The sequence below is a fragment of the Arachis hypogaea genome, chromosome 17 (assembly GCF_003086295.3).
Source record: "Arachis hypogaea cultivar Tifrunner chromosome 17, arahy.Tifrunner.gnm2.J5K5, whole genome shotgun sequence".
Lineage (NCBI taxonomy): Eukaryota > Viridiplantae > Streptophyta > Magnoliopsida > Fabales > Fabaceae > Arachis > Arachis hypogaea.
In genome coordinates this window covers 8,083,571-8,101,056 of record NC_092052.1, presented here as the reverse complement: position 1 = coordinate 8,101,056, position 17,486 = coordinate 8,083,571, and the positions used below count along the sequence as shown (strand labels likewise).

The window sequence follows — 17,486 nt, the reverse complement described above, 5'->3', positions numbered from 1 at the left end:
TATATCTAAAATATATAATTTTTATTTTTATTTAAAAAAATATTTTGTCTATTTTTATATGTTATTTTTATTTTAGTAAGTAAATATTAATTTTATTATAAAATTAACTAATAAAATCTATTTAAATATCTAAATTAAAACAATAGGATAATATAAAAAAAATTTAAGTTGATGTCCATTTTAGTAATTTTTTATCTAAAAGTGATTTTGAATGGTATAAGCCAAACAACATTTATTTTACTATAATCCATTTTGATACAAAAATTACCAAACATAAATTACTTTTAACACAAACCTACTTTTGACCAAAATCAAGTTTGCAAAATCAATTTTATGCAAACTCCCGTTTGCAAACTGTAATCCAAACACACACTTAGACGTTAGTGTTTCCCTTTCAAGAATACCACATGCTCAAATTCCAAGCCAAATATGCATCCATGACTAGATTAATTTGCTTGAAACTTTACTCCTGCTTCAACTAACTCAAATGCACTGTTACCAAGAACTACAGTTTCATGGTTCCTTGAAGGTATTCTATGAGATGGTGGCAAGATGAAGCATCTAAGCAGATCAGTGAAGTGTGATATAGTTCTACCATTCGGCGGTGGTGGTGACACTCCTTGTTTCTTGTGATTTTTAAACATATAAAAAACAAGCTTCATAAATGAAGGGAATTCATCAGCACCATTATTTAAGAGAGAAGTAAAAGCTAGATTGTATATCTTCTCAAAAACAAACAAAAGAACTTGATTCTCAAGCAATAACAAATCATGTATAGCATCATTTCTTGTCCACTCTTCTCTGCTGAAAACCTCAATTACAAAATAACAGTTTATGAATATCACCTTCACCAACTCATCTGTTGTGAGATCCATCTTCTCAGAATAACATGTACGGATTTTTGGTTCCAAGTGTTGAACGCAACTCACCAAATCGAATAAAAATGCCTCCGATCTTCGAATGAAACGTTTACAATAAACCTGTTGTGGACTTTCATGATTACCAGCCTTGAATTGCCACGATGGAGGGGGCCAATTGAAGCAAGCATTATTGGGGTGTATGCATCTTCGTTTGACTCACGAATTTTATGGGGTACTTTGTAGATACAGCAGCTTTGAGTTGTAAACAAATGGTGTGCGTTCTCCAGCATTGCTTCAACTTCTATAGCTACATCATTCTTCGTAGAGGAATGTTAGGGACCAGCAACTTTTGTGATTTGTAGCCATCAAATAGCCATCAATGATGGTTTTAATGGTGTGAGATTTCATCCAATGGCTCACTTTTTTTTATTGGTTATATGCAGGTCAGAATTTAACAAAGTTGCTGGCCGCTAGACTTTTCCTTCTCGATATATGTATATCTACGTGCATGAGAACCATCACAAAGAAACAAAGAAATGTTAGAAATGATAATAATTGATGAAAGTCATGCATGAAGACTCGAAGCTAAGTATTAAGAGTTAAGACAGAGAATTATCACTAACCAGAGTACTTAGAAATTTTATTGATAGTATATAACAAAAATTATTCATTTTAAAAATTTAAACTGATAAAAAAAAATAACATTAAAATTGAAGCGTTCAAAAAGCTGAAACATGCTTCTCCCATTCTAACGACACACTCTTATAACTTTAAGCTTCAAACGATGAAAGTCTGAAAGTGACATTGATTTAAGGTGGACAAACAGTCAAAAACAGCGGTTTTTCGGTCAAAGATTTTTTTTTTTTTTCTTTAGTGAAATTCTAGTATTTTCCTGAAGTGTGGAAATTAGTTTTCAAGTTTCGGAAGCAACAAATATTGTCGTTTAATTTCTTGTTTAACTGAAATAATATTTTCTTCACCAAGATGTAAACAACCAGCTTCGATCGATGTAAATATGGTTTTTCAAAAAAATAAAAGCAATTCTAATATTCTTTTCTTCTGAAATAAACAATTATTTAAAAAGTAAAATGAACAATTAATTTGAGAAATAGAAACTAACACGTTTGTTCTCTAGGAAAAAAAGATTATTAATAGTTATTTATTTTATTTTATTTATTTCGTAAAAATAATTAAGAAAAGAATCAAACCATGGAAGTTAGGTAGTACTCCATTAAATGGCAATACCCCTTCCGCTAATAATGCGAAGGGTACTGTCGGAACCCTAGTTGGTCTTTGAACTTATATGTAAGTCTTAATTTAGTTCCTAAAGTTTTAATTACTTTTATTTAGTCTCAAAATTTTGTAAATATAATTTATGTTAGTTTTGGAAATAATTTTTAACGTAAAAACGTTAATAAAACACTATCGTGAACAGCCGGATGCCACACTAAACTTTGTAAAATGATGTCGTTTTAGTTTTGGCATTCAAATAACCAAAAAACAACATTGTAAATAGTATTTATTAAAATTTTACCTAATAAAATAAGTGATACGATGCCCTTTTTGAGTTATTTAAATGCCAAAATCAAAAATGCATCATTTTACAAGTTTTAACGTAACATTTGATAGTCTATAACAGCGCTCCATTAACGTTTTTATACTAAAAATCGTCTCAGGAATTAATATGAGCTACATTTATAAATTTTATGGACTAAATAGAGGTAATTAAAATCTTAAGTACTAAATTGAGACTCATGTGTAAGTTCAGGGACCAAATTGAGTATTAACTCGACTATCCCTTCTCAACATTTTTCATCAATTTTGAAGTTAAAAAAAATAATTTTGTTAGATAGATAATGACTTTTGTGAACAATAAACTCTAAAATTAATCTAATAAAATAAAAACATACTACATCTTTTAAATTATTCACCTAAATCTTAATATTAGGATAATCATCCGCATACCTAATAAATTGAACATTTAATATATCTATTATTTACATTATTTAATATTTTTATTGTCTACTTATACCCTTAAAAAAAAACTTATCTCTGAATGGTAATAGACAAAATGAACGTAGTTGAGAACAACTTTGGTTACTATTTTCATTATGACAGAAACATAGGATGCATATACATTCAACATTCCACTTGTGGAGAGAGTAAGACATCTTAATATGGCAAGCTAAGATCATTAGAAAGATCGATCATAGCATTTAGGGAAAAAGTCAAAAATAGCCTTTAGTCCTATCTACTATATCTCTCTTTCTCTACATGTATATGTCTCTCTCTCATCCCACGAGCTTCATTTATTCACTGAAATGCCATTATAATAATAATTATTTATTACATATTGTTGAAGCATAATATGTAATAATTAATTCCCTCCTCCTCCGTGCCCTCCTCCACCGTGACCGCCGTGCCCTCCTCCACCGTGACCGTATCCTCCGCCACCGTGACCGTATCCTCCGCCACCGTGACCGTATCCTCCACCGCCGTGACCGTATCCTCCACCGCCGTGACCGTATCCTCCACCGCCGTGGCCATAACCACCACCGTGGCCATAACCACCACCGTGGCCATAGTTACCACCACCGTATCCATACTTGGCCTCACCCACTTCATTTGCCTCTGTACCAGCTTCATCTGCAAGCACATGCATGGATTCATCATTCAACAAAATGCAGAAAATCAGAGTTCATTGTGTATTCACTTATATTAATATTTGAGAGAGTTAGTTAATTGTTATATATAACACCTACATTAATAAAATACCATGTTTTAGTCATAGTATCTCTAAATAAGGATATTATGTGGACTTATCAGTTATTATTTTATTTTATTTTTTTGAAAAACTGATCTGAATTTTTTTTTATGATTACATAAGATAATAATAAGTGAAGATTCTTATATTATGTAATAAATACTTCAATAAATTCACATAATATTTTTTATTAGTAATATCATTATTTAAGTAGGCCATTCTGACACTAAAATTATTTAAAAAATGCCATTGTTTATTATATTATTGTTTATGGGAAGTACAATTAATGTAGAAAGCAAAAATTTACCCTTGTTAGGTGAAGCCTCAGGTACGTCTCTAGCAGCCACTTCTGAAGAGATAAGAACAATGGCCAAGAGGCCAAGCATGAGTATTGCTACTCTTGAACCCATTTTTCAGTAGAATTCAAATTAAGTTGTATTATGTGTTCAGTAGTGAAGGATGAGAAAAATAGTGAGAAATTGTGCTCTATATATAGGAATGGAAGGTGGTGGAGAATGGAGGACTTTTCAACTTTGCAGTTGGAATAGTGTATCCAACATTAATTGGATATTATCTAATGGAAACCCTGAGAAATTCTTTAAATCTCCAACTCAGCTTCCTTGTTCTCCACATGGTAAAAACTTGTAGGCTATGTAAGTGAAGAAGCATTAATTGCCTTTAACTGCTCATCAACTTGATGGATACGGATCAGAGCAAGTAGTCCCAATATTAAAAAACTACTTTACACTTAAGATTTTCATACAATTTTATTCTTAAAATTTGACAATTTGATATCAAATAATTTTTTTTAAAATTAAATTTTATTCCAAGTTTTTGTGTATTTTTTAAATATTTATTCAAATATTAGTATATTATTATAAAAAATTAAACAAAATAAACAAGACTTTTGTTAAAAATAAAAATTTTTATCACTTATAAAAAAATATAATATTTATTAATTATTTTTATGTATATTTTTATCTTTTTAAAAATATTTTTATTAGTAATATCTTTTTATTTTTATAATATTTATTAATTATTTTTTATGTATATTTTTTTTTTTTAAAAAAATTATCAATAATATCTTTTTAAAATTTTTTGTTGGCGTTTGAATTTTTCGGATACTAAATTAATAAGATACTAAATTAATAGTTAATTCATATAAAATATTTAAAATTTACTAGTTTTTATATTTTTAAATTAAATATTAATTTTTTAATAAATTAAACGCGAAATTGTAAACACCAGAATAAAGTAATAAACACTTATTATGTAGGGTTTTTTGCCAACGTTACTAACTATTTTCTGGTTAATATCTTTTTTATTAGCTTCCTCTCAACTCCTCTCTCTTTCATATAGTGTTCTCTTCTTCGCCCATTCACTCTTCCTCTTTCACTTCTTATATGGTCCCTCTCTCTTCTTCTTCTTCTTCCTCTCATACCCTTCTCTCTGTTATCTATTCTCTTCTCTTACTCTTCCTTGCCGTTTAATTTGGAGCCGTCGTTCTACCCATCTGTTTTATGTGCTTCACAATAAATACTTCTAGATTTTTTTTAGTAAGTTTTGGATATTTTTTTATTTTAAATTTTGAATGTATGAATTGAAATGAATCTGATAGATTTTTATTTTACTTTTCGATGTTCTTTTGGTGAGATTTTAATTTAGATGTTTTTTATTCATAATTTTGAATGTTTATTTAGATGTTATTACGAGTTAAAAAAAATTTAAAAATTAATTAATATTAACTGATAAATAATTCATTTCTTAGTTGGTCTCTTATCTTAAATATTTAAAAATCAATATCTTTAATAACTAATAACTAACTAACAAGATGTAAGGTGAAAACTCAACAAAAGGAAAAAAAATGTACGGTATTGCATTATATCCTACACCAAAATATTGGAAAATTATTTAATTTTTTAATTTATTTGTAGACAATATATATTAATTATAATTTTAAATTATACTATTTTAAATTAAATGATTTATATAACGATAATTTATTTACTGTATAAATGTTAAATTGAATAAATCAGAATTATTTTTTATTTGAAATTAAATAAAAATAAAATCAGATATTATCTTTACGATTTCAGATAGACATATACTATTTTTATTTGGGTTTTAAGGTCTAATGGATATCATGCTTAAATATAAATAGTGACTTCAGGATTTCAGTTTTCAAGATATCAAAATCTTTTCGTAGCTCTTTTTTCATTAAAGAATTGTGATTCAGTTTTATTAAAAATATAAAAAACTTTAATTAAAAAAAATTTAAATTTTTTTAATCACTCTTATAAATATAAGTATACTTTATATTATAGTATATATTTTTAGTGATTTAATATGAATAATTTAGATTAATAAAATAATTTATTTTAACACAAAATTTATAGGTAGTGGTGGATGGATGTTAAACAGAAGCAAACTAGATTACTAGACTGTATACTTGGGTATAATATCCATATCATTGTATATGGGGAGAGCTTCACATAATTTGTAAAATAAAAATAAGAAAAAATTTAGGGGATTAGCACTTTTATTAAAATATATATTTAATTAATAAAAAATAAATAATTCTTATCATTAGATATAATTTTACACCATTCAAAATTTTAATAATAATTAATTAATGACTACAAATCACAAAATTTACTGTGCGTAACACTCCTCTCAAAATAATTCTCCCTTAGCTAGTCCAACAAATAGACGGTACAAACAAATATCTCTACTCCAAATAGAAAACTAGCAGATCAAATTGATCTCTTAATTAATTAACTGGGCCAACATGTTAGCTGATACAGTGATACTAACTCCATCTTAAAGTCTTTGTGCAGTGAGAGAGTCATCGTCAGTTGACTCTTTTCTAGCTTCCTAGTTAGCTTGGATTTTAGACTTTTAGTTACTTGTGTCTGGACATGCATGGATTTTGTTATCTTGTATCATGAAGATACATGTTATTAAGTGGATACTAATTAAAATTAATTATTAGTATATTATATAAATATATATAATTTAATTTATTTTTAATATATATTTTATTGATTAATTTTAGTGTATATTTATCAAATTATTTTTATATTTTTAATACATTAAAAAATTAAATTTTTTTATTATTATACTTTTAAAATATATTCTTAAGACACAAGATAATAAAATTATTATTATTATTATTATTATTATTATTATTATTATTATTATTTACGACTTACGAAGCTACTGCTTACTGAATTGATTAATATTCAAAAATTTATATTACTAGAAAAATAATTTTAAAAAATATATATGACAAATAAATTTAGTAAAAAAGTTTAAAAAATAACAAAAGAATCAAATATTAGATATAATATATTCTCAAAAAAAAATTAAAGATTAAAATTTGATGCTACTTTTTGTAATTATTTAAAAAAAGATTATTTTATCTTTAAAATTTGATGATTTTACGCCTGGTAATTTTTTTTATCTTTTTGTCAATGACAAAAATCTTTTAAAAAAAACTTAAAGATCCAATTCTGTCCTGATTTTTATATACATCTATCTTTTAAATAGTTATTTAAATATTTATATAAAAATTTGAATTAAATGCATAAATTATAAGCTAATTATAAATAATATGATTTTTTTGTTATTTAATCTTTTGAGAATTTATTTATTATTTATATCTTTGAAAATTTTTTTGTTAATTATATAATCAAATATTATTTTAAGCGTTTAATTAGTATGTGCTTTTACATAGAGCACATGATAAAATTATTAATTAAATAACTTATTTAAAAAATATAAAATTTAAAATTTTAATATATTTATTAAAATAAATTATTTAAAAAAATTTGTATTACTAACCATCTTAATTTATGTGGTTATGACACGTGTTAGGGAAAACTTTGATTTAATGGTTTAGTCTAGTAAATAGTAAATATATCCAATATAATTAATCGAGGGGCACCTTCAATTATTGGGATTTGGGCATTGTGGTTGTTTGTAGACCACAAACAATAAATCTGGAGTTTTGGTGACAATGGCGGCTAATTTTTTTTGTTTTAGAAATAAAAGTGGTGGTATATTTTGATATTATAATTTTTTGTATTTTTTAAAATTGTGGAAGTACATAAATTTTTGGGTCCGATTTTTGTATTTAAAATTTTTTAATTTTTTTTAACACAAATTTCTAGATCGATTTGTGTACCTCTCAGAAATTTTTGGGTCTGATTTGTGTATCTCTTAAAAATTGGACGGTTCGATTTCTGTACTTCTAAAAATTAGACGGTCCGATTTGTGTACCTCTAATATTGTAATTTTTTGTGTTTTTTAAAATTGTAGAAGTACACAAATTTCTGGGTCCGATTTCAGTACTTAAAATTTTTTAATTATTTTTAACACAAATCCCTGGACCGATTTGTGTCAGAAATTCCTGGGTCCGATTTGTGTACCTCTCAGAAATCGGACGGTTCTATTTCTGTACCTCTAGAAATCGGATGGTCTGATTTGTGTATCTCTAATAAATCGGACGGTTCGATTTCTACTTCTCTAGATAAACGATCCCACATTTAAGTATAATACTCCAACAATCTACATTTAAAAAAAATACCACTACCACTCCAATATTAAAAATAAAAAATTCGACAATGGCACATGCTTTAGAAATATGGATAAGCATTATTGAACGAGTTTTACAATGGTAGGACAGGACCAGCTAACGGACGCTTGTAATAATACAATGGTGGAGAATAAGCTAAATGATTACCACTGTATATCTACTTGGGAATTGGGATATATATATATATATAGTTGCCACTTGCAATTGCCACGTGTTTTTCTCGTCTATAAATATCCACGTATACCGTATAAATTGTACAGATCACACGATTTTATCATACTTTTAATTTTGATAATATTTACTTGAAGAATGCTAGGGTCAGTAATTTTAGTGTTTTGTAATCATCAATTGGTTATTAATAATATTTTTAATGATGTGAGATTCTATCTAATAATAAAAGATCATTCATTTTTATTTTAATGATTAAATACTAACCAAAAAACATTAAAATTGCTGACTCCTAAACTTTTTCTATTTACTTTCCTTTTATTTTACTTGTCTTCTTTTTGTCATCTAGGCATTAGTATTATTTAGTTTCTATATTTTCTTAATTGTTCAAGCAATTTTTGTCCTCAATCAAACTAATGAACTAATTAGTCACAAAAAAAAAAAACTAATGAACTAATTTAGACAAAAAAAAATCAAAATAAAAAAAAAACTAATGCATGTTTACTAAGACTTCATCGCTAGCACACTCTTATTCAGTTGATAGTATTTATCTTTGATGTACCAATATTCATACGACACAGAATAGAATACAATAAGATATGGGATATGATATGATACGAGATATATTGATACATAAATTTTAAAATTTTATAAGACACAAAAATATTATATACATGTAAAGTATAAAATATTATTTATATAAATTTTAATAATATTTTTTATTATTTTATTAATATTAAAATATAAATTAATTTTTAAATTATTTTTGAGTATTTCATTTTAATTATATAAAATATTTAAAATATATTTTTTAATAAATAATAATATATACTATTTTGTAAATTTTCTATAATAATATATGTTAAGAATAAGAATAGAGCGTGGTGAATTAATTTTTGGCTTGTCGGGATAGAAAATACCGTGAGAAATAAAAAAAAAGACTGGATATGTTGATACGTTATTGTATTTAGGTATGTCCAAATATGTCAAGAGTAAACGTTTTTATCTTTAATTTAGGGATAAGTATTGTTTTGGTCCCTAACGTTGAGGGTCAGAATCGAAACCGTCCCCAATGTAATTTTGGATTTAAAATCATCCTTAATATTTTTTTCGTATTAAAATCGTCCTTTTTAATAAAATTTTTAATTTTATTCCTAAACTACCCCTATTTTAATAATAAAAAAATTATAAAATTTAAAAAAATAAAAGAAAACAACGCGTTTTGGGGGAAGGGGGAAGGAAACGCGGGGGGAGCAAACGTGAAGGGGGAGGGGAGGAGGCCATCGCCTTCATCGCGGGCCTCCACCGTCGCAGGAGGCCATCGCCGCCACTGTTGGGTCCTTCGCAACCGAGCACGAGCAGGAGCAGCGAGAGAGGAGATCTGAAAAGAGAGAGGGAGCACCGGTGGAGGGGAGGAGGCCGCTGCCATAGCCACCACCACCATCGCGACACCTACATCGTCGTCGGTCCGTCCACGAGCCACCGCCAGAAACGTCGCCGCCGTTCATGCATGCTTCTGCCGCTGCCGTGGAGTGCGTTGCCGGGAAGGGGAGCCTGACGCGAGGAGGACGGCGCGCGAAGGAAAGAGATGAATCTGAGGCTGAGTTGGGTTGTTGCCACCGCTGATCTACCCAGTCGCCGTCGCTCCGTCGTCCACGAGCTGCCGGTGGTTCTTGCTCTAGCCTCTGCTTGTTGCTTTTGCTTGAGCTTCTGCTTCTGCTTCTTGTTGAATTTGTTCTTCTGCTTGTTGATTTGGCTTTGTGTTTGAACTTCTGCATCTGTTTCTGCTTCAGATTCTGCTTTCTGCTTCTGCCTTCTATTTGTGTTGATTTTTTCTGTTTTCTGCTTCTGCTTGTGTTGATTTCTATGTTCATTTAAATTTTTTTTGAATGTTAAATGTTGTGTTATTATTGATTTGAATGTTCTGTTATTGTTGATAATGGATTCTTGAATTTGAATGTATGTTCTGTTGGGTGGAGAATGCAGAATGAACAGTGGTGGTGGAGAATGCAAAATGATCGGATTGCTGATAGTGAAAATAAGGGGATGGCGATGGTGGAGAATGTAGAATGAACGGTGGTGGCAGGAAATGCAAAATAAACAGTAACGGAGGTTGGGGGTATTGTTGTCTTTTAAAAAATTATTTTATTAAAAGGACGATTTTAATACAAAAAAAAATGTTAAGGATGATTTTAAATCCAAAATTACGTTGGGGACGGTTTCGATTATGACCCTCAACGTTAGGGACCAAAACAATACTTATCCCTTTAATTTATTAAGACACGGTTGGATACAATAAACACATGTATCGGATAAGTGTCGATGAGTGTTGTATTCAAACTGTGTCTAATATGTAGATAAAACAATTCAATAAAATGTCTTAGTATATATATATATATATATATATTTTGTCATGTTTAAAATTTAATATAATATATATTTAATATACCTTTTATGTAATTCTACAATATAAAGGATTTTGCTAATAAGATGGCACTTGCTAAAGTTTTGTAGAGTAAAAAATTTTAATAAATAATATATATTATTGTAATTATATAAATTATTTAAAATATTTTTATTTTAATAAATAATAATATATATTATTTTTAAATTTTTTAATAATATATGTTAAGAATAATATTAAATATATTGACACGTGATTGTATTTAGATATATTTAAATGTGTCTGAAATAAAATTTTTATTTTTTATTAAGATACAGTTGAATACAATAAATACGTATGTTAAACGAATATCATATTCAAAGTATGTCCAATACATAGATAAAATAACTCAATAAAATATCTGTATTTCATGTACTTCATAGGTATTTATAATTCTTGAAATTTTTTAGTATATATTTTCAAGTTTAAAATTTAATATAAATTTAATATACCTTTTATGTAATTCTACGATATAAAGGATTTTGCTAATAAGATAGCACATGCTAAAGTTTTCTAGAGTAAAAAATTTTAACTTTATTTGTTATTATAAATGTAGAAATTTCAAATTTTTTATATTTATAATAAAAATATCTTTCTATATTTAACTCATTTAAGATAAAATTGTATCTGAACAGTGTATACAAAAAATCATTAATGTGATGCGACGACATAACATATTCAATATGTGACCCCCCCACAAACTGTACAAACTTGTTTGTTTCTGGACAGTTCACGGGATCTATACAATTTCGTTACATATACAATTATTGTTTTCAGATCCATGAATTTCAATTGTATTTAATGTCCTATGGCCTGCCTCAGACATGAAATTAAAATTAGGTGCTATTGCAATTTCTAGTAAAGGCATCATTTATCCAAAAAGAAAATAAAGATTGTAATGGGCTTGGGCTTGATCTTGGGCTGGTATAATATATATCTATGTGGAAGACCATTTGGTATTGATTTTAGATATAATTTTTTTGAAGATGAACTAACAATAAAGCAATCTTGTTACAACTAGTTTTATCTAGAGCTAACCTATATTAATGTTGAACACTTTAACTATGTTATAAATTCTACAATTTTTCAAAGATAAAATATTTAGAGAATTTATAAGTATTAGACCTCGTTTATTTTATGAGCTAATTTTTAGAGTTAAAGATATCAAAATTTATATGATCCAATATTATTGGACTACACATCTAAAAATATTCACAATCTAGACTAATGTATAGGAGTTACAAACTTACAATTGTAAAATTTTACGTATGCACCTGTTATGTTAAGATTAGGATTTAACTTACTTAAATTAAATGATTTAATTACTAGTTACTTATTAAAATGCATGCTCATGAGTAGAGTATGCTTTGAACAAGTCTTGGTTCCCTTGGCTTCTAAGGGTATGTTCACCAGCATAAGAGCAACACCTTCTGCACCTTCCGCCGTATCCGCTGCCGCAGCAACCGTATCGGCAATACCCTCCTCCTCCGTGACCGGGGTATCGGCTACCACCATGATGAGAGCCGGGGGATCCTCCTCCTCCATTGTGGCCATATCCAGGGTAGCCTCCACCACCATACTTGGCATCACCCAATCTATTTTTCTCTTTATCAACTTCAGCCAAAAAGTTAAAAATAAAAATTTAATAAAAAATAGTGATATATTATTATAAATATAATCATTCATGTATATTCTTTTAATATGTTAAATTTTTTGAAGAAATGTCAGAATTTTTATAAAATGTCAAAAGTTCGATTCTTATTGAATCCTATAAAAAAGAATTTAAGCATAAATAAAATCAAATTTCTTTTCGCACATTTGTTAATAAAGTGTTAAGTGAAAATGAAAAAAAAAAGAGAAAAATTATCTTTTTCGTTTTCTACCTTAAATATCTCTCTCTCTTTTTTGTCATTTTTTGTTGATAGTGATTGGAAAAATATTGGGAAAAATATTAATTCACTTTCAATATGTGCGAAAATAGAAAATTAAATATTTTTTATTTTTGCTAGTACAGTCACCAAATATCAACAAATATGATTTTTTGGATCTTTGACGATGAAAATGAAACTAAATGCATAAATTAATTGATTAATTGATTTTTGTATCTGATTTAAATTGGTAAATAAATTTTTTTATTTAAATAAAAACGCCTAATACTGTTTGTGTATTAAATAGTTATGATTTAATTATAATTTTGAATGTAATGAAAACCATCCATTAGTGTGTTAATAACTAAATATATATGAAGGCCATCTTGCACAATTTCTTGATTTTAAGAAATGCTCTTCAGCATGCAATGATGATGAGAATTGTAACATAATGAAAAAAAAAAAAAAAAAACTAAAAAAAAACTCACCCTTCTCAGCTAAGTTCCTAGCAGCCACCTCTGAGGAGATAAGAAGAACCATGGCCAAGAGGCCTAGCATGAGTATTGCTACTCTTGAACACATTTTTCAGTACTAGAATTCAAATCAAGTTGTATTGTCTGTTTAGTAGTGTAGGATGAGAAAAATAGTGGGAATGTATGCTCTCTAGGAGTGGAGGGTGCTGGAAAATGGAGGACTTTTCAACTTTCTAGGGGCACTATGATGCATTGACACTTATATGAACACGGGACACGACATGACACGGAACATATCGCCACGCGAATTTTAAAATCTTACATGACACGGGACACGTATACATATAAAATATAAAGTATTTTTTAGATAAATTGTAATGATATTTTGATATTTTATTGATATTAAAATATAAATTAAAATTTGTAATTATTTTTAATGTCTTATTTTAATTATATCAAGTATTTAAAATATTTTTTTGTTTTAATAAATAATAATATATACTATATCTAAATTTATTTTAAAGATATATGTTAAGAATAAAACAGGACACGCTGACACGTGATGGTATTTAGGTGTGTCCAGTGTGTCCGGAGAATAATTTTTTATTTTTTATTGAGACACGGTTGGACACAGCAGACACTCGTGTCGGACGAATGTCGATGAGTGTCGTGTCCAAAATGTGTCCGACACGCGAACACAACAACTCAACGAAGTATCCGTGCTTCATAGTAGGCGCAACACTAGTATTCAAATTAAAGATTTTTTTTTTGAAAACAAAAGAGCTCGACACAGTAAAGTGGAGCAACAGAAACGTATAACAAAAGTAGACAATCAACTCCTAAGAACACTGAAATAAGAAACTCTCCATGTCATCTTCGGCATAGCCGTCAATAACATGAAGAGACACCTTGCCACTCATCGTAGTTAACCATGGACATGTTGACGATTTCCTCTACACCGCTGCTTTTATTCTGAAATATTCTCCTATTTCTTTCCATCCAAATGTTCCATGTAATCGCACAAAAACATCTTAAACGTTGCTTCCGATCCTCCTTTCTCCGTGGCTCTTCTGTCCAACTAAGAAAGTGCTCTTTCAGCAAGCCCGGAAAAGACCATAGGCGGCCAAGCACAGATAGCCAAGCACTCCACACCTGCCAAGCAAAATCACAGCCAAGAAACAAGTGATAGACCTGCTCAACCTCCTTGTTACATAATACATAACTCTTATCATCATGGTTGAGTATCCCAAATCGACTTAGCCTCTCCTTAGTATTCACCCTGCCTATTAAGACAAACCAAACAAACAGCTCCACTCTTGGCGGAACTACACCTTTCCAAATGGACTTAGTGAAGCTGTAACTGGTTATATCCTCTGGTAGCGTTCCTTCTTGTATCACCTGCACAAAAGAGTTAGTTGAAAAAATACCAAGCCTATCATATTTCCACACCACTCTATCCTCTCTATTAAATACTAGCCTCACAGGTCTCATAGTCTCATGTAATTGGCTCAGAAGATCCAACTCCCATTGAAAAAGCTCTCGCCTCCAAAGAAAATTCCAAATCCACTCTAACCCATCCCAAAACCCACAATCCCCAATAATCGAACCACACTGGTTTGAAACAGAGAAGAGCCTGGGGAACCGATCTTTCAGAGATTCACAATGTAACCATACATCCTCCCAAAACCTAGTCCGGCGACCGTCACCAATCTCCATGGATAGACCTGTAATTATCTTGTCCCTTATATGTTGCTCCTTTATTTGTAACTGACATATATCCTTCCAAGGTCCTCCTCTGGTAGGTAGCACTTGAGTGGACAGCAGCTCATTTGGCTTCAAATTATTACAATAGCAGACCACCTTTTTCCATAAAGGGCACTCTTCCTTTGCAAAGCGCCACCACCACTTAAACAGAAGGGCGGTGTTCCGAACCATAGCATCTCCAACTCCCAAACCACCTAGTTTCTTTGGAGCCTGCACCAAATCCCATCTTACCAACGCCATACCATTCCTCCCATCCTCCTTGCTCCAAAGAAATCTTCTCTGTAAGGAGATCAATTTCTCTGCCACCGCCTTTGGCATCTTATACAAGCTCAGATAATATACCGGCAGGCTGTTCAAAACAGATTTGATAAGGACCAACTTCCCAGCTTTGTTCAGCACCTTAGCTTTCCATAGACTTAGTTTCTCTTCTACCTTGTCGATTATAGGCTTCCAAGTCTTCACCAGCCTCGGGTTTGCTCCTAAGGGGACTCCAAGATATCTAACTGGGAGGGTGTCTGCCTTACAACCCCACAAGCTACACATGCGTTGAACCCACCTCTCTTCGCAGTTGATTGGAATCAGACTGGACTTATCAAAATTAATACTAAGTCCGGACTTTAACTTAAACCACCGTAGCAGCCGCTTGTAGTTCTTCATGGTTTCATCTTCCGGTGGGCAGAACAGGATAGTGTCATTAGCAAACTGAAGATGTGAAAGCTCCACCTTGTCTCTACCAACCATCAGTGGAGATATACGCCTGTTTCTGACTGCCTCCCCTACCATCCTATGCAGAACATCCACAACCAGTACAAACAAGAAAGGAGAGAGAGGGTCTCCTTGTCTCAAACCCCTTTCCATTTTGAATGGTTTAGACGGCGAGCCATTAATTAAAACCGACATGGAAGCTGTGGTCACACACTCCATAACCCATGCCCTCCATCTGCACCCAAACCCCATCTTCTCCAGAACCATATCCACAAAGCTCCACTTGACTCTGTCATAAGCTTTTTGGAAATCTAACTTGATTATGGCTGCTTCCTTATTCCTCCTTTTAAGCCAGTGGACCGTTTCGCATGCTATGAGAGCCCCATCATGAATTTTCCTACCCTTTACAAAAGCACTTTGTGTCTCTCCTACTAACCCCGGCATTACTGATCTCATCCTCCTAACTAAAATCTTCGAGATAACCTTGTACACACACCCAACCATACTAATGGGCCTCAGGTCTTTAATCTCCTTCGCACCAATAAACTTAGGTGCCAACGCCACCCAAGTTATATTTGACTCCGCCGGTAACCTACACGTCTGAAAAAATCCCATTACCGCTGCGGTGAACTCAGACCCAATCTCATCCCAGCATCTCTTAATAAAATTCATGTTGTATCCATCACAACCTGGCGCCTTAGATGACTCACAATCCCATACTGTCTCTCTAATCTCCTCAGTCGAAGGCAAAGTCTCCAATGTCACAGAGTCTTCCTCCTCTATCCTTGCTACCAGCCCATCTCTGAATCCCAATATAGGAGAATCTTCCTGATGATATAGATCTTTGTAAAACCCTCTGATAGCTATTTTTATTCTAGCTTGGTTCCTCACCAGTCTGCCATTAATGATCAAAGAATCAATCCTATTATTCCTTCTTCTTGCCGACGCTATATTATGGAAATATCTTGTGTTCTTGTCCATATCCTTCGCATGCCGATCCCGAGACATCTGCTTCCAGTGAATTTCCTTCCTCACATACCACCTCTCAGAGTAGGTAACTAGCGCCCGTCTTCTAGCCTCCATAGTTCCATCATACACGCCACTGCCTACCAAATCATCCACCTTCTTGATTTCTTCCTCTAACTTCAGAATCTTGCTGTCCATCTCCCCAAAATTGACCTTGTGCCATCTCCCCAAGGGGCCCGTTAACGCCTTCAGTTTATCTATAAACTGCATCTCCCCTAAGCATCTCCATTCCTCCTTTACCATACTAAAAAAGCCTTCGTGTGTAAACCAAGAATCAAGACTACGAAAAGGCCTAGGACCTCGACGCATCATTTTATCTTCCACTATTATAGGACAGTGATCTGATAGACCCCTTGGACCACCCCTTAATCGAGTCTCAGGAAACTCTTCCAGCCAATCCACACTAACCATAGCCCTATCAATACGACTGCATGAACGGCCCCGAAACCAAGTATACTTGCAATCAGAGAGCGGTAAATCCACTAGGTGCATATCCTGTATCCAATCCTTGAACTCCTCTACAGACCGAGATAGACTAGTGGTATCTTTCCGTTCCTCCACATTCGCAATCTCATTAAAATCTCCTATAAAACAGGAAGGGACCTGACATAGGCCAGCTATGTAGCTCAACTCCTCCCACACCTGGCTCTTCTCTTCTCTACTATGTGCACCATAGACCAAGAAAAACGCACAGTTGAAATTGTGCTTTAACAAGACTCCTTTAACACACAACCACCTATCCCCCTTATAGCAGTTATTCCTTCTAAAAATCAGTTCATCCCAGATCAACAAAAGTCCCCCAGATGCACCATTCGAGC

The 17,486-nt window shown here is 31.3% G+C and overlaps 2 protein-coding genes across 2 annotated transcripts; both read right to left on the bottom strand.

Annotated features, from left to right (window-relative positions):
- Positions 1–446: 446 nt before the first annotated feature.
- Positions 447–875, bottom strand: LOC140180475 (uncharacterized). Its single transcript, XM_072221661.1, has one exon. It carries the CDS (start codon positions 873–875, stop codon positions 447–449), a length of 429 nt encoding a protein of 142 aa, XP_072077762.1.
- A 2,063-nt stretch (positions 876–2,938) lies between these two features.
- LOC112765969 (uncharacterized) lies at positions 2,939–4,349 on the bottom strand. The gene is made up of 2 exons (XM_025811832.2): positions 3,932–4,349; positions 2,939–3,506 (listed from the first exon to the last, which is right to left on the bottom strand). Exons 1-2 carry the CDS (start codon positions 4,032–4,034, stop codon positions 3,238–3,240), a joined length of 372 nt encoding a protein of 123 aa, XP_025667617.1. The 5' UTR covers positions 4,035–4,349; the 3' UTR covers positions 2,939–3,237.
- Positions 4,350–17,486: the final 13,137 nt, after the last annotated feature.